The sequence below is a fragment of the Syngnathus acus genome, chromosome 19 (assembly GCF_901709675.1).
Source record: "Syngnathus acus chromosome 19, fSynAcu1.2, whole genome shotgun sequence".
Lineage (NCBI taxonomy): Eukaryota > Metazoa > Chordata > Actinopteri > Syngnathiformes > Syngnathidae > Syngnathus > Syngnathus acus.
Genome location: NC_051103.1, coordinates 3,187,626 through 3,210,884, shown reverse-complemented (window position 1 = coordinate 3,210,884; position 23,259 = coordinate 3,187,626). Strand labels below are relative to the sequence as shown.

The following is a 23,259-nucleotide window of genomic DNA, read 5'->3' as shown; positions in this document are numbered from 1 at the left end:
AGCTGCGTTAAACATATATATAATCATATCAATATAATTTTCAGTAGTAGTGTACTCGTGTGGTCGCATAAGTGGAAAGGAATGTGCAGGCTACATGAACTTGTTTTCTACAAAGTATTGTGGAACAGGATATCCAGACAGGGAGGACATCTCAAGGCCGGTGAGGATCGCGAATAACAACTCGTCATGGTGATCCAGACCCAACCGCCCACAACTGAGACCAGACACCTGCGCTGAGCAGTGGATGACCATCAACCAATCACCACACAATATTTTGCATGCTTGAATATTCATATTGTGTTTCTTTAAAACTGGGCAACCCGGAAGAATGTGTTGTCTCTTGGTCACAAGAACACACGAATCTTAGTGTGAGGGACCCGGAGGACCCAGGCACCTGTATTATCTTGCTTTGTCAGGATTAAACAATTGGTAAATTCGGCCTCATTGATCTACTGGTCTTCTCTTTGACAGAACGAACTCCCAAAATTGTTAGGTGCGACTGTGTGGCTTTGGACATAATTCTTGTGTTAAGTGTTGATCGCAATTTGGAGTCAGATCAATAACTAAAATCCGTAGCCTAACAGGCCTTACATGTTTTTTTGCAGGCTTAACTCTGAACTGGGTGGTATCACAGTACTGGTACCAAGGTTGGCGGTGTTAAGCAACATGCGACTAACAAGTGCTTTGAATTGAAGGCCGATATTCTGGAAGTTACATGTAATGTTTGGAACTTCAAACTACTTTAACATCGCTCTCGCTTGTACAGCAACAGGCCTTCGCAGTCGGACAGCAAATGAAGACATCAAGACCTGTAACAAAACATGCAAGAAGTTTCATATTCAAGAGATGCCGCATCAACTGAGGCTCATCGTGAATGACTGACACCAAAGTTGACAAAGACCACCCACAGGAACAAAACGCACCAAAGTCTACTTTATTCACAAACACCCACATGACGATTCAACCACAAAAAAAAAAAAAAAGGCTCAGACTTGAATAAAATAAAGGCTTTTACTCGTACAAAAAAATGCACCGAGTTGGCGCAAGATTCTGACGTCAGTGGCCATTTTACAGCACACTAACAAAAAAAACAATATCGTGCAATGACAGCGCCGAGAAGAAAGAGGCATCATGCAGACCGTGTGCAGACCCAGTGAAAAAGTGGAGGGAGGGAGGGAAAGCAAGCGCGAAAGGAAAAGCAAAGTTATACTCTCCCTAAATGCTGGCTGGGCACTTTGCCCTCCCGGCCTCGCCGCATCTGCACCCGCCTCGTGTGTGCCGCTCGTCACGGGCGAAGGTCCGCCGAAGGTTCGGGTCCGCTCCGGGCCGGTATTCGACGTTTGACGTATTGACCTTCAAAATTAACACCGTTTTGTAGCAGTAGCACAAAATAGTAACACTTAATAGCAAAATGTCGTGATTGATTAGAGTCTTTAATGAATTTGTGTCAAAGAATTCTGAATTTGTTTCAGTATGAGGCCCTCAAAGACGTTTGGACACCACTAGTGTGAATTAAGAATAAAAAATCCAATTCACGCATTGACACCGCGCAGGTCGACGCCTCCAGGGAAGCGGGTCTCCCTCAGAACCCGGCCGGCTGCAGGATACTTCAGAGTGATGCCACAGAGGTCCGTCCACTTCTGATCAGATCGTGTAGTGTCCCGATCGCCATCTGCAGAAACAGAAACAATGTCAGAAACTCAGAGCACCCCAAGTTGGAGGTCACTTGCTTACTTGATCACAGCGGCTAGCTACTCTCTTGGTTACCGTCGCCGGGTAGGGCCGGGCCGTGCCGGGCCGTGCGTCCCCCTTTTACGTCCAGCCTGCAAAAGGGAGAACATGCAATGAGTTGTGCGCTGCTCGCGACAATGTCTTGAGCACCCTCGACCGGTGGTACCTCGTGGACCGGCATATTGCAAAATTGGACATTTGGGACCGGCTCGCTCCAACGCCGCCCTACACCGAGGGGAGAACAAAGAACGCAAGTATGACAGTGGTAGATTAGAAAAAGACAAAATGTTACACCAAGTCATATTGCAAAATTGGACATTCTGGACCGGCTCGCTCCAACGCCGCCCTACACTGAAGGAGAACAAAGAACCCAAGTATGACAGTGGTAGGTTAGAAAAAGACAAAATGTTACAAGTCATATCGCAAAACTGGACATTTGGCTCCACGTCAAAGTTTTGTTTGTGTCCATCCACATGACCACGTCCTCCCTCAAATGCGCCATCAATGGCAATCCTAGCACAAGACAACGCTGCTCTGGATCCAGACAAGCCACAACCCAACCACAGCGCACCTCTTAAGCAAGTCCAACCATCAGACCCCCAAACACCTGCACCCTTTCCGTCAAAGGCAACCAGAGCGCAACACTGCCCCCTCCTGGTAACATGATCCGCACACATGTTGGTGCTTGACTTGATACGTATGGCATTGCTCTTTTTGGAATGAAATTGCTCCTTTTGATATGGTATTGCTCCTTTTGATATGGCATTGCTCCTTTCGATTTGGCATTGCTCCTTTTCCTCATCCCATTCGGCTATGCTCCTTTTGATTTGGCATTGCTCCTTTTCCTCATCCCATTCGGCTATGCTTGCAGCCTGCAAAAACACACATACACCATTAATTGTGTGCTGGGAAGCTGAAACTTTACACAAACGGGTTTTTCACCTGATTTAGGACTACTCTTCCTCAGTGTCCTCAACATCACTGAGATGGCTCAAGAGCCTCCTGCTTGCTTTGTATAGAAGGATGCTGGCTGGGCAGCTTTTTAGCGCTACAAAAGACATATTATTGCAACAATAATGGACATCGAGTAGAGTGGCAATGGCATGATATTTTTGCAACAATTATACATACTAAGTACAGTTTTATATTTAAAAAGTTAGAACAATTACTATAATTATCAGCATTATATTGTAATTTTATCATCATCAACTCACCTCACCTCAGACAGATGATCCAGGTTTGCGGCGTCGCACGAATCGAGCAGTGTCGTCCAAAACGGGAGAAAATAACGCTCGCAAATGTTTATTGCGTAACACAACGCGGGCGGGCGCCGTATTTGAATATATTTGGGTCATAAGGGTCTGATTTTGACACGACGTAACAAAATTCGTCATATTCATAAGTTTGCACAACACGGATATGGCACACACATTTCAACAGAACCAACGATCATATATATTTATTTGACTATAGTCAAACAAACATTTCCTATAGTCAGACAAACACTAGCTTATCGGCGGCGTCATTTACGAACCTTCAACAACAACAAAAACGAATGAAAAAATGCTGGGCAAAATTAAAAAGAAAAACACGAAAGAGATTTGAAATACTGTAGCGACAAAACGACAATGCGCGCTCAACGACGCGACGCAAACACTCTTGAGTCCCTACACATTTGTTGGCCGTATTCGAAAACTCTCCTTGCGGCCTCCAATTAACTTCAACGCCTACAGTCGCGGTGGCCGTGACGCTGCTGAGTGTGAAAATCCTGCAACAAACAAGGGGTCCGTCGTAAAAAACGGCAATAAACGACAAACATTTGCTCGCTTACCTGAAAAAGCGCCACGCGGTCGGTGGCACCTGCATTTGATAACTCTTCTTGAGCACACCTGTCTCCAATTCACCTGAAGACATGACGTCACATCCGGCAATTCAAATCTTCTCCTGCTCGTCCAACGGCGCTTTGCACACTAGCGCCAACAGGTGACCAGTCATGGTGACTACTGTAAAAGGGTTACTTCGCTGACCGCAAAACCAAATCTGCTTTCGTTTCCGAACAGCGCCATCTCCTGGTCAGTAATGAAATGCCATCAGTGACAATTTTGTTGAGTTTAATTTGGGAAATTGGAAGAAATTCGTTTAAAAAGGGGGGCATGGGAGTTGAGTGTTTATTATGAATGTGGTCCTCAAGGTATTACTTTATTAATTACATCAAGTAAAATCCATTAAATGTGTAAGTTTGACAAAAGAATACCAAACAGTACAACAGTACAATTAATTTATTGGCAAAAACAGTCAGACCACCAAAATAACTTAAAAAAAAAAAAAGATGAAAATGGAGCAACAGTTATTTTTGCTTTCTCTCAGCAAGCACCAATTTTTTTCTAACAAGAACAAAACAAGTGGTCAAAGATTCCATTTCAATACTTAACAAATATTTAAATAGTATTACTTCCAGTCTCTTCTTTATTGGAGCGGAAATAATCAACAAAACATTTTTGTTCAGTTGCTGTGGGTTTGTACAGTGACCGTTTACATCTATAATCATGTACATGAAACATTTCTTCAAAGAGGATGGGATAATATTCTCCCAGGGCAAAATGAATGACTGTCTGCAGTGTCGTTTTGCATCACCATATATTTAATACAAAACAATTTTATCTAATAATTCTTGTAGCTTCAAGTTTTACTTCCCAAAAAATAAAATTAAATAATATATCTATATATAAAAGACAGTTTTTCCTTGTTTTTTTTCTCTTTTTCTTATAAAATAAGTCTCAAGATATATTGCCACCTGGTCCCCCCCCACCCGCCCAGCAACCTTTGAATGAAAAATAGTGATCATGTTACTGTTGTCTTTGTAAAAAGCTAAATAACCACTTTTGAAATCCTTATGGTCACATGACTAGAAATCAAACCCCGCGGCGTCGCATAGACTTGGCGCTTTTCACATCCAGCTTGTGGGATTGTTCATGTGTGACTAAACGTATGCTTCACTCCAAGCATTATACAAGGGGAGGGGGGGGGGAAGGCGCATCGGTGCAGGTTGCCTCCAAACATCTATATCGAACCTTGAAGGTCAGCCAAAACCTCAACACTGTACAGCTTGGGTGTCCTTGTGTGTTCTTTTGATATACATAATTATCCAATCTAAAGAGGAGAATTGTAATTGTTTCGACTATATACACAATGTTTTTGTCATTTCATTTGCATTATAAAATACAGTATCAAATCCACCACTTTGCAACTTTGTACAATACTACAATGAATTAAATTTTGTGGCTGAGAGCAAGTTGTGAGGATGAAAGAGGGAGTTGGATAAGCCCGACAGACATTTTTGCAAAACTCTGCAACATTCAAATAAAAATACACACAAAAAAATATAATCTCTTCTCACAGCTCAGAAGCCAGGATGGAAAATATATGTACAGTACACAAATTTAAATTAATCACAACCCAAACTCTAAACCTAAATTGGCCTTGCCAGTTCTTTGGAGGGGGGAGGGTGTAATAGTAAATCTATAAAACCACCCCCAAACATCTTATTTTAAGTGGAACGTACTGATGAAAAAGAGCTGAAATGCAAAATCTGTTGAGGCTTGTTTTATGATCCGCTGACTGAAAAAACAAAGTTCAGAAACAAAATATACTTCTCATCCCTCTGCAAAATGGATACAATCATGACTGGACATTGGAGGAGGAAAACCTTTAGAAAAGGGGGGCGGGTAGGGGAAAGGTACAGCTTGTTAACTCTAATTTTTTGCCACATTTAAAATCTTAAAAATATTCATAAAAAGGCAAAAAATTATCCATCCCCAAAAATATTGTGTAATAGACTATGGAAGAAATATCTTAAACCTGAAATGTTGCCCTTCCACTATTTGTACACAGTTGGCAAAAATAGATAGCTATATATTAACAGCAATAACTTACCATTGTTTTTAATTTATTCATTTATTGACTTCTTGGATTTTCTGCTGCCTATCTCCCATAGGAAGCTTGAGTTCGATTTTATACATCACAAAAATATTTAAATAAAAAACGGAAAACTAGTAAAATCCTTAGTTGGACTCCCCTCTCTGGTGGCAGTTTATCATGAAGACACACAAATGTGTGCTACATGTGGTCCAAACTGTTGTGGTTTATGTTTGGTGCCAGTTCCTGGTTGTTGTTGTTGTTGTTATTGTTGTTGTTATTAGTTGGTGCCAACATGTCTGGCTGCCCCCCTTGGTTGGCATGCATGGCTGCCATGCCACTTAGCTGAGAAATGATGGAGTTCTGGTCCGAGCTGAACTGTCCGGGATCTACGGTACCGCCTGGCGTCGGCTGCTGTTGTGGTTGTTGCTGCTGTGGCGGTTGGGGCGGCGCCATATTGGGGTGATGCTGGCCAATATGGGCGGGGTGGGGCGAGCCGCTCTGGGTCTGCGGGGAAATGCGGTGGGGCGACGGCTGCGGCTGGGACGATGATGACGACGACTGCATGCGCGGGGACGGGCTCGAGTGAGGGGGCTGCGACTGCGGCCGTGGTGACGGCTGCGGCGATCTCACCTGATTGCCCAGCGCCCCCGCCGGGCCCAAGCCGGCTTGGCCTTGGAGGTGGGGGTGCGGGGACTGGGCCAGTTGCTGCTGAGGGCTCATGGGGCTGCTGTGCTGGGCCGGGGATCCGCCGCCCAGGTGCTGCTGCTGGAGGAGCCTCTGGTGGATGTTCTGGTGAATTAGAGCTTGAGAGGTCTGGGGTAGCACGGGGCCACCTTGCTGTTGCTGCCCGGGTACGGTTTGTCCCGTTGGAAGCTGACCGCTCCCTGGCGCGCCGCCGCCCGGCCCTCCGTCTTGCACTTGAGAACCTCCCATGGAATTTTGCGACTGTTGTTGGTGCATTTGCATTTGGTGCAGCCTTTGTTGGAGAGCGGCAGCCACTTGGGAAGCATTGCTTGGGTAACCTTGCTGCCCCAGAGCGCCCTGTGGGCCTCCTTGCTGCTGCTGCCCCGGACCTCTTACGCCACCCCCTGGTTGGGGTTGGGAAGAAGGGGGCATTCCTGGCTGCCCTTGGCCGGGCTGCATGAAGCTTTGCTGTCCTTGTTGGAACTGTCCGTGGTTCGCCATCTGCTGCTGTCTTCTCAACAACAGTTCTCTGAAATGAGGAGTCATGCTGGACATATTGTTTTGTTGGCCCGTTTGCATGGGCCCTTGCTGCTGTTGCAGGACTGCCATTTGCTGTTGCTGCAGGTTGCCGGGCAACATTGGGCGCTGTTGCTGTTGCAGTTGCTGAAGTTGAGCCATGGTGGGCACACTCCCCCCAGCGCTGCCCCCCTGGGCCATGTTCATTCCCGGCTGGCCCGATTGATTCACGTTCATCTGCTGGCTGTCCATGCTGGCCAACTGGTTGGGCCCGGGTGCTCCTACGCCAGGTAGCCCACCGGCAGACCCTTGGAACCTCACGCCTCCAGGACCTTGCGGAGGCACCCCTTGTACCCCGGGTCCACCTTGCACCCCCTGATATCTGGCCGCTCTCTGCCTGATGAATGCCGCCATGAGCGTGGGGTTGGAACGAAGGATGTTGAGGACTTGCTGCTGCTGGAGGGGCGAACTTGGGGAGCGCAGAGTTCTCAGGAGATCCTGCAGCGCCCCTTGTGGCAGGTTCCCAGGCCCCCCTGCACTCGTCGCCCCTCCTGACATCACCTGCATCAGCCCACGGTTTCCTGGCTGGGCTTGTTGCTGGTTGAGTTGCTGCTGCTGTTGCTGCTGGGCAACCGCTGACTGCTGCTGCGCCGCCATGTGACCCATCATGGCAGACCTTTGCTGCGGGTTCATCCCCGGTCCCCCTGGCCCCCACTGCTGGTTGGCTTGCTGTAGGTGCTGCTGGACTTGAGGGGGCAACTGCGACTGGGGCCCGCCTTGCTGCATCCCAGCCAGCATCCCCTGCTGCTGAGGGTCTAACATAGTCCTGCCTACCATCCCTTGAGCCTGTGGGGGAATTCCCTGAGCTCCCATGTGAGGCATGCCCATCTGGGCCGGGTTGTTTTGGTGGTGAGGATGTTGGGCCATCATCCCTCCCTGTCCTAAACCTCGGATCTGAGCCTGGGCCTGAGCCATCTGCCTCTGGGTCTCTGCTAGCCGTTGGATTTTTAGAGCCGTCTCGACGGCCGCCAAAGGGGGTCCGTGCTGCTGGCCTTGAACGGGCATGGACCCTTGAACCTGGCTGGCTGTTTGTTGCTGCTGAGGTGGGGTGGTGGGGCCCAGTCCAGGTTTGCCCAGCGACTGGTGGAGAGGAGAAGCTCCCGGTGGTCTGGGATTGTACGGCGGCAAAGCGCCAGCATGCTGCTGCAATTGCTGGAGACTGGGGGGCTGCTGTTGCTGGAGCTGAGGCATCCCCATCTGCTGCTGGGGGGAGTTCATCACCCCCCCTCCGCCACCTGCGCCCATTGACTGAAATTGATGGTGTAGATGATGCTGAGGAGGTATGGCGCCGCTTTGCTGGGGAACCTGCTGTTGCTGTGCAGCAGTGACACCCATCGGGCTCACCCCGACTCCCTGCTGTTGAGGAAGCGCCAGCATATTTCCTGGGGTGGGTGTCTGCGGCGTGGTCGGCTGCGTTCCGACAGACGTTGGCGTACCGGGACCGGTCGCTCCGTTGTTGGCTCCCGGAGAGGGCAGGCCGTTGCCCCCCGGAGCCGGTTTGCCCACTCTCTGCATGCTGGCCATCCTCCTCCTCAGCATTTGGGCCTGCTGGAGCCTGTGTTGCAGCTGCTGCTGACAGAGCTTTTGCTTGATGTTCAGGCAGAAGGGCACCGGGCACTTGTTCTCCTGACAGTGCTTGGCGTGGTAGCAACACAACGCGATAAGCTGCTTGCAGATGGGGCAGCCGCCGTTGGTTTTTCTCTTGCAGCCTTTAGTGTGTTGTACGACGCGCTTCATCTTCTGGCAGGAAGGCAGAGAGCAGTTGGCATTTCTGCACTGGCAGGCGTGGACCAGCGATTGGATGCAGCGCTGGATGCTGAGGCGACGTGAGTCTCCCGGGCTCTGAGTGGCGGCGCCCGTCTGGTTGCTGCTCTCGTCGTCCAAACCAAGGCCTAACTTCTCCATCTTGTGCTCGTGGCCCTTAGTGTTGTAGCACGTGATGCAAAGGTCATAATCCTGCGAGAAATGACATGACGAGAAATTATTTTCATCATTGTATTAATCGACCTCAATAAAAGTTAGGAATATTGGCACTACAACCCCATTGAATCATGAGACGTAAATAAAAATAATTTGCTTTTTCCAAGCGAAAAGATGTTTTAAAGAAAGAAAAAAGTCCCGCAACACTTGCCTCCTTTCCATAGCTCACCTCGCACACGGTACAGTGAAAACGAGTCTCCACGTGGTGTTTGCACATGTTGCAAGTGTAGACAAAGCGGTCTTGGCTTTGGTTATGCAACTCCACCAACATGCACATGGAGCTCCACATAGAGCGCCTCAGCGAGCTGAACTCCAGGTGTTTGTCCCGGGCTAGCGTTAGGAAAGCGTCTCGGCCGTCCATGAGGTCGCAGGCCATCAGAGGATCGGGGTCGACAATGGGAGGCAGCGCGTTGGCCATCGGGCCCGCGATCAGCCGGATCACAAAGAAGACCTACGGTGAAACAAACGTGTAATATTAAAAAAGCCCATTGAACAGTATCAATAAAATAATATGCTAACCCAGCCCTTATGTGCAGTGAGCTATTTGCTCGTACCTCTTTGTGTTTTTCCATAGTGGCATAGAGCTTCTGTGAAAGGTCATTGGACACGTTGGGCATCCCTGGCTTCTTTTTATTGGCTCGACTCAGGCTGCTCTTATTCTTACTCGTCTTCTTATTGTTCTTCTTCTTGGCATTTTTACTGTCACCTTTACTGTCCTGCGCACAAAAGAAGTGCGGGGTGTCAGTGTCACTGAGCACAACTTGATGTGTTTACAACACTCCTTTACTTACATCAATACTCTCATTAGAAGTGCTGTTCTCCTCCCTCTTCCGCTCTTCCTCTTCCTGCTCCAGCTCTTTAATGCTCTCTTCCAGCACATTGGGCCAAAAGTCACCTTCAAAGTATGGCAACTCGTTGGCGCTGGTCAAACGATCCTCTGTCGCCTGCTTGAAGATGTCCTACAAGAGAAGAAAAGTCTTGTGAGTTTTCAGTGAATAATGGAGGTTTGGGAGTGTGCAATGTAGCGAGCTTTAGCAAGCCAAAGAAAAACGACATTTGTGCCTCTCTACCTTGTAGTCGTGCACTATTCGCTCAGCCACAGCTTTGTCCAACATCTTCTTGTACCACTCTTGGAGGCGTTTTGGCTTGGGAATCTTCTGATCAGCTGGGTGGCAGTGAAAGATGTAGTCATCCCCTTCACTGGGCGGACATGCCCAGATGTGGCCCGTTGTGTAGCTGGGGAGTAAAGGAAAAAAATGTGAGCAGACGGAATTTGAAGAGAACCTATGCTTGATTGTTGGAGCGACGTGATTTCTGCAAACTTCTGAACAATAAAGACTTACCCCAACTTCTTGGCATACTCCAAGTAGCCAATGAGAATTTCATGGTAAACAGCCGTTCGTAGACTTCGCGGTCGAAAAAAATGCACACTGTCCAGGTAGGAGATGTAAACTCGTCTGGGGGGGAAAAAAGGTTTGAAGAATTTCATTTGATTAACTTAGCGGCAGCAGTATTTGATTTATGAAGACTTGTCTACTTTAAAAAACAGAAATCATTCACAGTTGCTCCCAATCTTACTTGCAAAATGTACATACCTCTGATTAGGCTGCGGGCAGTCTGATCCATACTCTTGAACGTGCATTCCAAAAAAGCAGACATCTGCGCCGTCAATGTCTTCAAATGCAAAAAGGGCTTTTGTCCTGTATGGGAAAGACTCCGACATCTCTCCACTATCCACAAATCTGCAAAGACAATCAAGAAAAGCCTACAATTTAAAACCGCAGCCGCAAAAAAAAAAAAAGGAAGTGACTTTTGGTAACAATTTGAACGCAATGCCTCCTTGTTGTTGTTGACATACCTGGACTTCATGCCAGGTTTAACTTCCACAATTTTGTCCGAGACATGCACCATGCGGATGAAGACCTCCCCAGCTTCTGGGTGGTTCTGACGCTTCAGAAAGTCGTTCACCCTCGTCTCTAGGAAGCAGCCTAACTTTGTCTGAGGCAACCCTGAGGGGGGAAAAAAAACAGGTAAGTCATTTTCATAATTCCACAGAATAACTCAAGAAAAACAGCGACTTACGTTTAGCGGAATACTTGTTCTCCCTCCTTGTCTTATTAGACTTCTTGAGGCAGCCATCGCATACAAAACTGAGGCATAACAAAAACAAAATGGAGTTTAAGCCAACGACATCATTTTCCTTGTGATGACAAGAAGAAAAAAAAAAAACACAGTCCCCTTACCCCGATGGCCAGATTGTTTCATTGTGCAAGACACAAATCTGGTGCATCTTGCGTCCACAGTCCAAACATTCAACAAGCCTTAAAATCAAGAAGGCGTAAGACACACATTACATGCGACTTGGTCAATTTGATGCCTATGAGTGAGCGGTTTGACTTACAATTCAGGGTCCAGTGTGTCATTCTTCTTCTTCTCAAACTGATCTTTGTTAATAGAGCTGAAAGAAATTGAAGGAAGGTGAGCATGAGAACACTTCAGTCGCAAAATGAAAACCAAACAAAGTGCCCTGCGAGGTTGGATTTTTTTACTCACAACATAAAACAAAATTAATAAATAAAAGTAACATCCGTTAACCCAAAAAACTTGAACTCATGGTGTAATTTGTAGCAGATGAAATACAGTTGAACAGTTTGGCTTGTTCATTTGAAGGTCATTTACACTGAGGTTAGCAGCACTTTGAAAATAAATGTATCCTACTCATATTTGTTAATGAATACAATACTTACGTCTGCGGCTGAGTGGGGTCATCGCCCAGGGACACGGTCTCTCCCTGGATCTCGTTGAAACACTTCTCACAGAAGTGGTACCTGTCAGCGATAAGCCCAAATTTTGGTGAACTACACCATTTTCCCCAACAGCACAGTCAATGACCGACAGCGCATGGGAGGGCAGTCCCCAGGTGGAACATGGGCAAGGCAGCAAGCAGAAGTGGCAGCACAGGACAGGAGGAAGTCGTCAGCGCAAAAGCCAGTCATATGTTTGGTACATTGGGGTTGGGGGTTCATGATTGAGCAGGACAAAAAAAAAAAAATCACAACCATTGGAAGGGGAGGAGAGACAAGTCACATGGGGCCAGGAACATGACAAGACAAACATGGATGACAACACAAGAGCAGAGAGCCGAGGCAAAGCAAAGATTAGCTATTTGGACACAAAATAGGATGAGCATAAAAAATAAATCACCAACAGCTAAGTGCAGGGGGGGGGGAGCACAAACAATGAGTGCCTTAACAGGGGAAGCGAACTGCAGCACAAGATATTATGCACACACATGAACAAATAAACACAAATGATTGCTTAATTGCAGTCATTGAAAATCCTTAATTTTAATGTTGGTGTGATGAAAGTATGGAAACTAGGCAAAAAATGTTGAGTTTGAGAAGAAGTAAATGAACTTGTCATTTCTACAATATTGTCACTTATCAAAACGATACTAGAAGATTGATTTATAGAAGGCCAATGTATAAGCTCCCTCGATCGGAAATTCCTTCCTCTGTACCTGTTCTGATAGCTGAAGTAAGCAGCGTCTCGGGGAATAGTGCACAGCTGCTTTCCATAGCAGCACAGTGTCTGAGGGGAGAACTCCAGCTGATGGGCACAAGCACAGAAATTGGTTGTGACAATATTTTATTATTAAACAAAAAAAAAAAACATCATTTTGGAATGTATGATTAAAAATGACTTGCGACTGCTTATTCATTTCTTGGCAGATCTCACCTTTCTTCCACAACAGTAGCCAAGTCTCTGCATGACTGGGTCAATCTCCTGTTCGAAGACTTCCGCCAGTTTGGAGCAGCACTTGTAGACTCGAGATGTCTTGCGATTGTACAGCCAAGCGTTGTTGAACATCAACCAGATGTCATCCACATACTGCCAGGGATCTTGATATTGACCTAGAAGCAAAACACTTGGCGTCATAAGAGAAGACCTACAGTAACATGCAAATGATCCCAACCAGTAGATGTTTCTGCAAGATAAGAAAAGAAAGAAAAAATCTTTAAGAACAAATACTGACCTGTATCGAGCTTCCGCTTGATAGTGGACAAATCCATAGGGTTCTTCACAATGTCAAAGTAGTCCTGTAAAAAACATCCTGATTATGTATCATATCCGATTAAAGTGGATCAAATCAAAACATTGTTGACCAAAATGGAAAGCCACAGAAGAAGTGTCTATAATTTGCTTACGTACAGGTATGCACAGCAGTTGTGGATCAACAGGCATCCTGAAGGGCAGCGACTCCGGTTCCTGCCTGTAGAGGGACTCCAGTGTTGGCATTAGGGCCTGGCGAAGCTCTTCTGGCTTGAAAACTTGAACAATGGAAACATATTTTGGTTATGATACAAAACAAGTCATCAGAGTAGATTTAAGATCAACTTGTTCATACTCTTCTTTTTTGCTGGTGCTTGTGATACAGCTGAGTCGGATGATTGTTCTTCGTCTTTTAACTCCTTTTTCACCTCGGGTTTCTTGTCCTCACTTTTGACCAGCGACGTTGGAGGGGCGGCTGATGTATCCATTGGTACTACCTTGCCTCCTTCTCCAGAACACTCCTTCTTCACCTCAATTTTCACAGGACTTTCCTCCATTGTGACGTTGCCGAGCTTCCCCCCCTTGCCGGCGCCAGAGTCGCTCTCTTCCGCATCATCTTGTAGCTTGACTTCGGACTTATGGTCGAGGGTGGCGGCCGTGGAGTCCGACTGTACGTGCTGAGAGGAATTATCCAGGCTGTTGACCGAGGCTGGAGTCAAAGCCTGGCTGTCTGCTTGAAACGAACCTTTTTGGGACAACTGCAGGAGAAGAGAGAGAGAGAGGAAAAAAAAAAAAGGAAATAACTTCAGTTAAAGGGAGGGGAAATAAATGCAATAATTTAATGTTCTACTGATAAAAAGAACACAGTCAAGGACAGTTGCTCTTTTACAAGTAGCAATTCTCAGAGACATATTTTGAGGACAATACAAAATTCCAGTTTTTGTTACATAACACAAAAAGGCAACGACTAGAAGATTAGAACGGTGCAGCGAAACATGGAAAGACTGTATCTATCAAATGTGTTTATTTTAGGGCTTTAGTGCAAATAGTTAAACAACACTGACCGGAGTGCGTGGCAGCTGAGCCCCATGTGGTGTTGAGCCCGAGCCAAGTCCGGGGTGGGATGGTGTAGTGGAGCCAGCCCCAATGTGCGGCTGCTGGAGGGGCTTGTTGGAGCCAGGACCCTGGCCCAGCTGGTTCTGCTGGGGGGCTTGCAGTGATGCCAACTGCGGCGCGTTAGGGGTGTGAGGCTGAGGGGTTTGGGAGCCGGCGAGTCTGGGGGGCGTTTGGTGAGGCGTGGGCGAGCGACTGTGAGCCGGAGAGGGCGAGCTGCCGCGCATGGCTCCTAAATGGGGGATGGAGTTGACTTGCTGGTTTGCATTCGGAGTCATGGAGGAGGTAGGGGCTCCAACGGTGGAGTTGGGGCCTCCGCCACCAACACTCTGAGGACCCATGGGTCCCACCGCAGAGATTCCACTTACAGAACCTGGTTGCGCTAATGGACTAGCAACTGGGAGAGAGGGAGGAGTGCCCATCTGCGTCTGAGAAGAGGACACATACAATAAAGGGTCATGAAAACATCACAACCATTTGTTGATATGGCAAAAATATTTCTCCTTAAATTCAAATTAAGCAAAAAAAAAAAAAAAACATTCAGCGCAGAGCCATAATGAATATGAGAAGCAAGCAAGTATTGTGTTCTGAACCCAGCTTTTATGACCTTACCTGTGCCATGCCTCCCTGGAGTCCAGACTGTCCCATCCCAGGAGGAGCCGTTCCGACCACAGGTCCTGCGCCAGGAAACTGCCCCTGGGACAGATACTGGTTCTGGAGCTGGTTGACATTAGGCTGACCCATCCTCGGTCCCACCATTCCCATCTAGGTGTAAACATAGAAATCATGGAGGATTTTGAATTACAAAATATATATTTGAATGTGTCCATCTAATAGATGATTAAACAGCAGTCGTCTGCCACTGTGGTCCTAATCAAAACAACAATCGGAAGAGAATCATCCAGTAATAAATCTGTAGACACAAGTCAACTTCACTTTGCACTGACCTGATTGCCAGATGTTCCCAAGGGGAGAGGAGGAGTGGACCTCTGGCCCATAGACTGCATCCCCATCTGATTGAATTGATTCATGCCTGGCAAAACACGTCAACTGTTAGCACAACACTTACCGCTTCAATCGCTTTGGAAATAATGTGGGCTGGTCCCCAGTGATTTTATACCTGGGCTTTGCATCCTGTTGACCATCTGATTGGGTCCGGTGGGTCGTACCATAGATGGGTCAGGGAGGGGACCATCTGGGAAAAACAGAGGTATGCTTATGTACGTGCCGAAGAGGGTCCAGCAACACCCTCTTACAAGCTATTTCTTAAGAAACTATTCTTAAGTTGTTTTTTTCCTTTAGTAAGATTCTCAGGTAACAAATGTGGCATACCATCCCCAAACTCACTTGGAGGCAGTCCAGTAGGAGACTGACCCATACCAGCAGGGCCAAGACCCAGACCCTGCTTTTGGAGACGAGTCCTCCTCTTCTCCTCCAGCTCTTTCTGGATTTTGTAGATCTTCTCAGCTAGCAAGTGATAGTACTCAGCCTGCCGCAAAAGAAGTCAAAGAAAGCAAAATTCAAATAAATACCAATACGCATCATCAACTGCTGTGGTAACTTACTCTATTGTTTGCCGACTCGTACATGTCCCCTTCAACCTTTCTGGCGTAAGCCACCAAGTTCTCCATCCGGCGGTCTTTTAAAGCTGCGGGGTCCGGAGTTGGAAAGATGGCCTGAACACTGCGGGTGAAAAAAATAAATAAAAAAATACGATTAACAAAGGGTCAGATCATTCGTCAGTATCCTATAGACAAAATGAGAATGAGTGGGAGGGGGGGGTGTCGGTACTTACAGCTTGTGTACCAAGTGGTTTCGCAGGTCCTGCGTGATGTCCTCGTGCCAACTCTTTCTCATTCCTGTCGTAGAAGGAGGGCCTGCTGCAGGCATGGAGCCGATGACCCCACTGGCATCATTCATCAAACTGAAGAACAAAAAGGGAGGGCGTCTTTCAAATCTTAGCTAACGTTCAAAACTATGTTGAGAAATAAGGACTAGTTTAGTTTGAAGTGATTCAGGAGGATTCTTCCTGCGTACCCCTGGCTATTCACATTGAGATGCATCATAGTGTCTTGCAGTAAGTTGGCTTGCTGATTCTGAGAAGGACCACCCACGCCTCCATTAACTCCCATAGGATTCGCTCCTAGACATGGAGAACACAATCACTTTATACATCTGCATCACTCATTAACACTAAAACTGCATTTAACTTCACTGCTGTAAATTGAAAAGTCTTCATACAGCCAACTTACCCATCGGGTTCATGGGCCTCATACCAGGCTGGCCTTGGAGGGCCTGGTTGACCATGTTAGACTGAGAATGCTGACCCTGGATCTGGTTTCCCTGGTAGGTAAGACCCAGTGCTGCGTAGGCTCTTTCTATCGAACTAGGGTCAATCTGGCTCGGCGGATTGAGGTTTGGAGCACTTGGTTGGCTACCGGGGACTGACCCGAGAGAACTGCTCAGACCTGCGGCAGCTGCGCCCAGAAGAGCTGTGAGGGCATATGAAAATTGAGGACTATTAGATACACTTGAGCATAAAATTCGCAATGACAAATTGATAAATAGAAATACGAAGGAGCCCATATCTTCCAATGATGGGACAAATGTTGGAAAAAAAAAAGGTTTGGTCAGATACAGACACTCACACTGCGGGTTCCTCTTGTCCCCAGCATTCTTCAGTGGGAGGCAGACAGGACAGTCCTGTCGAGTGCAGTTCTTCCAGTGGGAGATGATTTGCCTTGACGATGCACAGTGAGCGACTGAGGAAGAAAAGGGATGAAAATAAACTTTGTTGCTGTGGCTTTGCTGTTTGTCTTCCCAGCCATGAAAAAGAAATCAAATTGTACAGAAACAGACACATTATTTTCAATTGCACATTAAATTGTACACTGAAGAGTGTTCAACAAACGACAGAAATAATCCTTTTCAATAGTTGTTTGAAGAGTTCATTAAAATACATGGCGGTAAAAAATTGATAGCGGATGACTAGGAAAAGTAATTCATGTTGAATTAATGAGTGGTGCTTCGTCAACTGACCCTGACAATTCTTGCCGGCTTGGCAATGAGTCATGTGATTGAGGACGTTCTTCATGGTGCGGCAATGGGGCAGGTTGCACTGTCGGACCTCGCCGTTGGCCTGCTCGCGCCGCTGACATTTGTGGGCGTGGAGCAGGAGAACGAGCTGCTGCTGGATCAGTTTACGCTTCTCGGGATCAGCGGTGGGCGGTGCTCCGGCCGCGGCGGAGGCCGCCGAAACCTGGGTGCCGGGACCCACCAGGCCTCCCTGAGCACCGGGAACCATGCCAGGTGCCCCTCCCACAGATGCAACCGAGGGCCCGCTAACACCTGACTGGGACTGCTGTGAGCCCTGCAAGAGAGAAATAAAAGGGCGTGAGCAAGGTGCACAGGATAAGTACACAAAGACATAAAAGGTGATGAATTCAGTTCAATGAAGAGATAAAAAAAAAAAGAAGAAGGAGGAGGCGGAGAATGAGAAAGACAAGGCCAGATACAAGATTAAAGTCAACGGTCACCATTGAGTCACATTTAGAATACAACAGCCAGATAGCTGAATAATAAAAAGTCAAGGTTACATGGAAGCGAAACATTTGAACTACAGTACAAAGCAGTTTGTTGGCAGTATTTCTTACCATAGTGGCCATTCCTTGACTCTTCTTGTCCATGTTGAACTGAGCCAGGCTGTTAGCCATTGGGCCTTTATTGGGATGTTGAGGGCCCATTCCCGCTCCACCGAGGCCTTGATTCCCCTGCCCGGCATAAGGACCACCAAAGGAGACCCCTTGGTTGCTCATCATCGCCATCTAGACCGACACATGGCAAAACATTCAAGCGCATGGACGATGACAAACCTCCTGCCAGCCGTTGTGCACTGTTAAAAACTAAGCCTGAGATTGCAATCTTGGCCAAAAGTCAAAAGAGTGTTAAATGATCAACTCATAAAACCACAAATGCAAGAAATTAATTACAATGTCTCCCACTGGGCATCTACCAACCAATCATCGCAAATGGTTCTGTTAACTGACTTCTATATAACATCTACCTGATGAGAAGGGGGAATAAAAGTGTGACCAACATAGTTGAAAAACGAATGGATATATGCCCTCAGGCTCACTATGTAATTTCTAACGACCATAACGATTCGGACATGCCACAAGTGTCAACAGCCTACCTGGAATTAAATGACTGGATCTTTTGCGGTTAACAGCGATTCAGATTCTCTCACTAGACCGAAGGCAGAGATAGATCTATTTATCAGCAGCTCCCGTTTCTATGATTTTGCCCTAGTTCCATCCGTCACCAGCTTCAGAAGCTCCTTTTGCAATTTATATTTATGACTCTTCTCAAATTTGAATCCGATCCAAAACAAGAACATGGGTACGCAAACGCTCCTGATTTTACTTGGGCTATTTTGCTATTATGTTTTCACATATACAAAATAACCTGGGATTGTAGAGGGGGGGAAAAAAACAAATGACATTTATAGATGGTCTGGGACAAGATATTGCTGTCGATGAAATGCCAACCAAGCAAACCTCGCAACCTCTACCACGTATTCATAACATCCGATGCATGCGACTGTACCAGTTATTTGTCAAACACATGAGCAGAAGAAATTCTTGTCATTTCAAACAGGACACACACACACACACACACACAACAGATGCACTTTTAAAATTCATACCATTATGATTGTTCAGAAGAGTTCTCACCTTGTTCAAAGCGCCAGGTTGTTGTCCTCTGATGCCTGGCTGGCCACCGCCTCCCTGTTGCTGTAACGTTTCAGCCAACAGGTTGCTGTTGCTGCCCATCCCTTGATTCCCAAAGCCCATCCTGGGAGAACCATTCATCATGTGGTTGCCCATCATGCCCGCTTGCGTCTGTCCGTTATTTCCCTTCTGCTGTGCCGCAATCATGGCCCTGTTCATGCCACCCATCATTCCAGCCACGGCATTCTGCTGCATCATGTTTGCCTGCTGCTGGGGGGAGAGGTGTTGCTGTCCTGGCCCCATTATCTGCTGAGGTACCTGGCCAGGGCATGCCTTCATGTTTGCCATGTGTTGTCCAATGGCGCTAGGGCCTCCCGGGCTCCCCAAGGCCCCTTGGTGCCCCTGCGGGGCGGACGTGGGCGCCCCTGAACGCAACAGCTCCGACAGCTGTTTATGCTTGGCCACCGCATCCTGACCTCCGCCGATGCCCCCGGCGCCTCCTCCCGGACCGAGCCCGAATCCCATCCCTCCTCCTGGGCCCCCACTGCCTCCTCCGGGACCGAGACCTCCGGGGCCTCCCCCCTGGGTGGTGTGCAACTGGTTGAGATCACCCCCATTGACAAGGCCCGGATCATTAGTGCTGATGAGCTCGTCTGGAAGGTCGTGCTCCAAGTCAAATAGTGAGCCAAAATCTGAAACGGATGACAAAGTTTGGATAAGTCATAGCATCGTAAGCATAATAACACTTCATTTTTTTATGCGTGACATTGAACATACAATGAACACACTTAGCTCAACGCCTCAGGTGAGGCTAGTTTGTATGTGCAAACACACACCCCTCTTGTAAATGTGCGCAAAACGGCATCATAGCTAATAGAAACAAAGTCAGTAATTATTGTTTTGCGTTTTACAGCAAAATGAACAGGCAAAAAGAAAAAAAGACATTTATGTTGACCAAAATACATGACTGAATTGCTTCTTAATAATAGTTAATACCACAACGTGAGCACGCTTTCGGATTTTCTTACTACAGCTGATCTACTTTACTTTTTCAGCTTTGTAGATATTAACATAAATCAATCAGAGGTATTTTTTGCACTGCATATTTCGTATAGTTGACTTCCTACATTCAACATTCCTTACTTTGCTGCTTGTCTATATGGACCATAACTACCTTACTGCCATTTGCATTGCATAACTTTGTGTTCTTTGGTGTTGCTTTTGCTTTATGTTTTTTTTATATTTTCTTCTTCAAAAACCAACTTGAGGCTGTTTCTGCTATTTCAATGACGATAAAAATTATATTCTGTTAAAGAGTCACACCAATTGACATATCCAATGGTTACGCTTCCATTTCATTTTCCAAAAAACAAACTTTGAAGTCATTTTGATGGTGCCAGAACTATATCAAAGCAACTTAACACATAGGGGAAAAAATGCACAACACTTTGAAAGACTGCCCTAACATAAGACAAGTCATTTTAGTACTTTGAATGTACAACACAAAGTATATTAATTGTGTATAATGGCAAAAGGTTGACACTGAAAACTGATTGCAGGTGTTTCACATAAGAAAACATATTCAGAAAATAAAGTGAAAGGAAAACGACAAGGTTTACATAAGACTGACTTTCCTGCACGTTGAAGTGTCTCCGTGCCAAACTTGATTCTGATGCTTTGGACATGGCGCTGTCCATACTCCATGCTACACAGTTTGACGATGAGGCCACTACCAGCTATGGCAATTAAAGCTTAAGCACCAGTTTAAAAGAATAGCTCGAGTTCGACCCTGCTTTAACGAACACCTTTAACTGTTGCTAACTATCAAGGGAAACTCGGGTTTTTGATTTGTTTCAAACGCTTGCAAAATATGACTTCAGTAAGACAAGGCCGGAAGCTATTGGTTTGTTGTCAGTGTAATGTAGTGTCCGATCGTGACCACTTGAGCTTGGTTTTAATTTGTACCGAAGCCCGGTTATAAAGGCAATTAAACACGGGAGTCTTCGGTTATGTAGCTTAGCAAACGGCTAACAGTGGCTAGCTCCGGCTGTAATGGTTGGAAGCATGCGAGCTAGCTGAGAGGGCTCGTCCATGGCTCCTCCGCAAGGCTAACGTTAGCCAGCTACGACAAAAACACAAGCGGAATCCCTCGTCTTCGCCTGCTTTCAGGCGCACAAAAACAGGCGAAATGACCATGTTGACAAATTAAACAGTCCCGGGTGATATATTGAAGCCATACGTACCGTTTCCATCGCTGGCAGAGGCTGAAAGTGCCGGAGAGGAGAGTTTAGGCCTCTTGGCTGAAGGCGGGCCAGAGTCCAGAACGTTCTCGGCCATATTTTTTCGAAATAAAAATATATAAAGTATCCACAATTGCAGACGATTTCACACCGTCAGAAGCTCATTCCTTTCCGTTTCCAATATTGCGACTTTTCCCCCTCCTTTAGGGGGATGAAGAGGGGGAAAGTCCCGTGTACAAATTACTCCTCTTTCCCTGGGTTCGCCTCTCGATTTCAGCCTCGGCGTATAATCAGCCCCCCTCCTCCCTCCCTCGTCGGATTTTTTGTTCTTTATAAATTTCTGCCAGCGGAGTAGGAGGAGGGGGTCGGTGAAAGTAAAGAGGGGAAAACGCACGTAGCGGCTTCCCCCCTAAACTTGGACAGCTTCCTCGGATGTAAATAAACTGTTCCTGGGTCTCACGTCCATGGCTGCATCCGTCATTTCAGCCTCCTTTCCAGCGGAGTCTGACTGGAGATAATGTCGGGTAGAGACGGCTCGTTTGCCTGCCAAGTGATGGTGGTTCCGCTGGTGGGAGCGGGAGAGGATGAAGCGATGTCAATTGGAAAAAAATAGATATAAAAGTGAGCATACAACAAAATAAATTGACTCGTCTCAATCCGGCGGTGGGGTAAAAAAAAGTTTTCCCCCTTTTGCATTCAAAGTTGATTATAAATAAATCCTTTGCCCCTTCAAAACCTCTGCTTTTGATTTTTGTAATAAACAAATTCCTTATAGGTGCATAGAATATATACATTAAAGTAACATTTACATTTTAGTGAAACAAAGCAGCTCGACTTTACACCAAATAGAATCCACTTTGGAGATAATGTGCGCAACTCTCTCAAAGTAAGTTTTGTTATTTGTTTTGCACGAGCATTAATATTATGTTGATAACGTTATTTAAATTGTAATTTACTGTTTGCTTTTAAGACAATCGCTGTTTCCAGCACCTCAAATGTATGATCATACAGTATGCGAGGTCTGTCAGAAAATTTCCAAGTATGATGTCACAAAGGTATCCTTCAAACCCAAATTGCATCCAACAGTTTTTGCTTCTATGTTGGCCAGATTATCAACCAACAAAGAGAATCGGATGAATTTGCTTAGTTCAATGCGCAAGGAAAGATAGGCGTTCTCAACAACCTGAGCCAGTTCCTGGCTGGAGTGAGAATGGCGTAACACCAAATCGAGGGGGTGCTATGGCCCCATCAGAAACCTGTGTCACCCCAGTTAAGACATTATTTAACAAAATTAATTATATCTTACAATTATTTGTTTAAATTTAATTACAAAATACCATAACCTGACCCAAAACACAAAAGAATGAGCATGTTGGACGAGGTGGCACAAGAACAAAAAGATCAAAAATTGGTTTTGAAAGAAATTGTATTTGATAGATTGTATAGCTAGATAGATTGTAGACAAAAAGTAATGCTACAAAAATGAGACACACTCGACAAGATTGACATGCCAGCACAAAACAGACAAATATCAACACAACGGCAATTCTGTTATTTCATGTTATCTAGAAATTTTAATATAATCTCCCTTACAACAAACCATAAGACAAAAGGCAATATACTTACCTTTGATCTTAGGGTCCAATGGCGAACCAACAGGCTCCTTCTGTCCAACTAAGTCCTTTCTGCAGACTGAAAAAAAAAGTAGTCTCCGCATATGAATCATTATAACCATACCTCGAATATATTTTTATCATTCAATTCTATGCCATGTATTTTATGAGGATAAATTGTTAGAAAAATAATGCACACGTACTGTTGCATAAATAATGCACAAATATACTATTGCACGGAGGAACGCATATCATGAGTTTTGAAAAGGTGCACAAGACTTACTGATGGTGACTAGATGAGGTCTAAGTCCAATAGTTTCCTCAATGGGCAGCTTCAATCCCACTGTAATTGATGAGCGCCACTGTGTGCAATTTTGGTGGAACAGCAACTCGATTATCTATAGGCAAATCTTGTCACGTTTCTCGTTGAGAATAAAACAATTACACGTGTTGACAGTGAAACTATTTTTGATTGATTATTCAAACCATCAGCACGTTGAGGTATTTTCGATTTTTATCATTGGCAGGGGCTATTTTAAAATTTCACAAATTCTGGCATAAATCACCTGAGCCACATACTCGAAGGAATTTTATAACTTATGCTTTTATTCCATATATTTC

At 45.9% G+C, this 23,259-nt stretch overlaps 1 protein-coding gene and 1 long non-coding RNA gene across 16 annotated transcripts; both read right to left on the bottom strand.

Moving 5' to 3' along the window:
* Positions 1 to 3,995: 3,995 nt before the first annotated feature.
* ep300a (E1A binding protein p300 a) lies at positions 3,996 to 21,563 on the bottom strand. Of its 15 annotated transcripts, none has more exons than XM_037277655.1 (31): positions 21,029 to 21,563; positions 18,789 to 19,477; positions 17,709 to 17,879; positions 17,095 to 17,425; positions 16,698 to 16,817; positions 16,308 to 16,547; positions 16,093 to 16,198; positions 15,851 to 15,979; positions 15,621 to 15,738; positions 15,388 to 15,544; positions 15,176 to 15,250; positions 15,003 to 15,088; positions 14,668 to 14,820; positions 14,007 to 14,483; positions 13,298 to 13,700; positions 13,102 to 13,220; positions 12,926 to 12,989; positions 12,628 to 12,803; positions 12,410 to 12,498; positions 11,637 to 11,747; positions 11,291 to 11,347; positions 11,133 to 11,210; positions 10,972 to 11,039; positions 10,748 to 10,898; positions 10,485 to 10,631; positions 10,233 to 10,346; positions 9,960 to 10,125; positions 9,681 to 9,848; positions 9,444 to 9,605; positions 9,041 to 9,340; positions 3,996 to 8,865 (listed from the first exon to the last, which is right to left on the bottom strand). In XM_037277655.1, exons 1-31 carry the CDS (start codon positions 21,120 to 21,122, stop codon positions 5,848 to 5,850), a joined length of 8,337 nt encoding a protein of 2,778 aa, XP_037133550.1. In that variant the 5' UTR covers positions 21,123 to 21,563; the 3' UTR covers positions 3,996 to 5,847. The 15 variants fall into 15 exon arrangements, with proteins under 15 accessions (XP_037133550.1, XP_037133552.1, XP_037133551.1 ...); XM_037277657.1 differs by having other exon boundaries at positions 15,403 to 15,544; XM_037277656.1 differs by having other exon boundaries at positions 16,704 to 16,817.
* An 870-nt stretch (positions 21,564 to 22,433) lies between these two features.
* LOC119138014 lies at positions 22,434 to 23,128 on the bottom strand. Its single transcript, XR_005101067.1, has 2 exons — positions 22,922 to 23,128; positions 22,434 to 22,717 (listed from the first exon to the last, which is right to left on the bottom strand). It is a non-coding gene; the product is annotated as an uncharacterized LOC119138014 (long non-coding RNA).
* Positions 23,129 to 23,259: the final 131 nt, after the last annotated feature.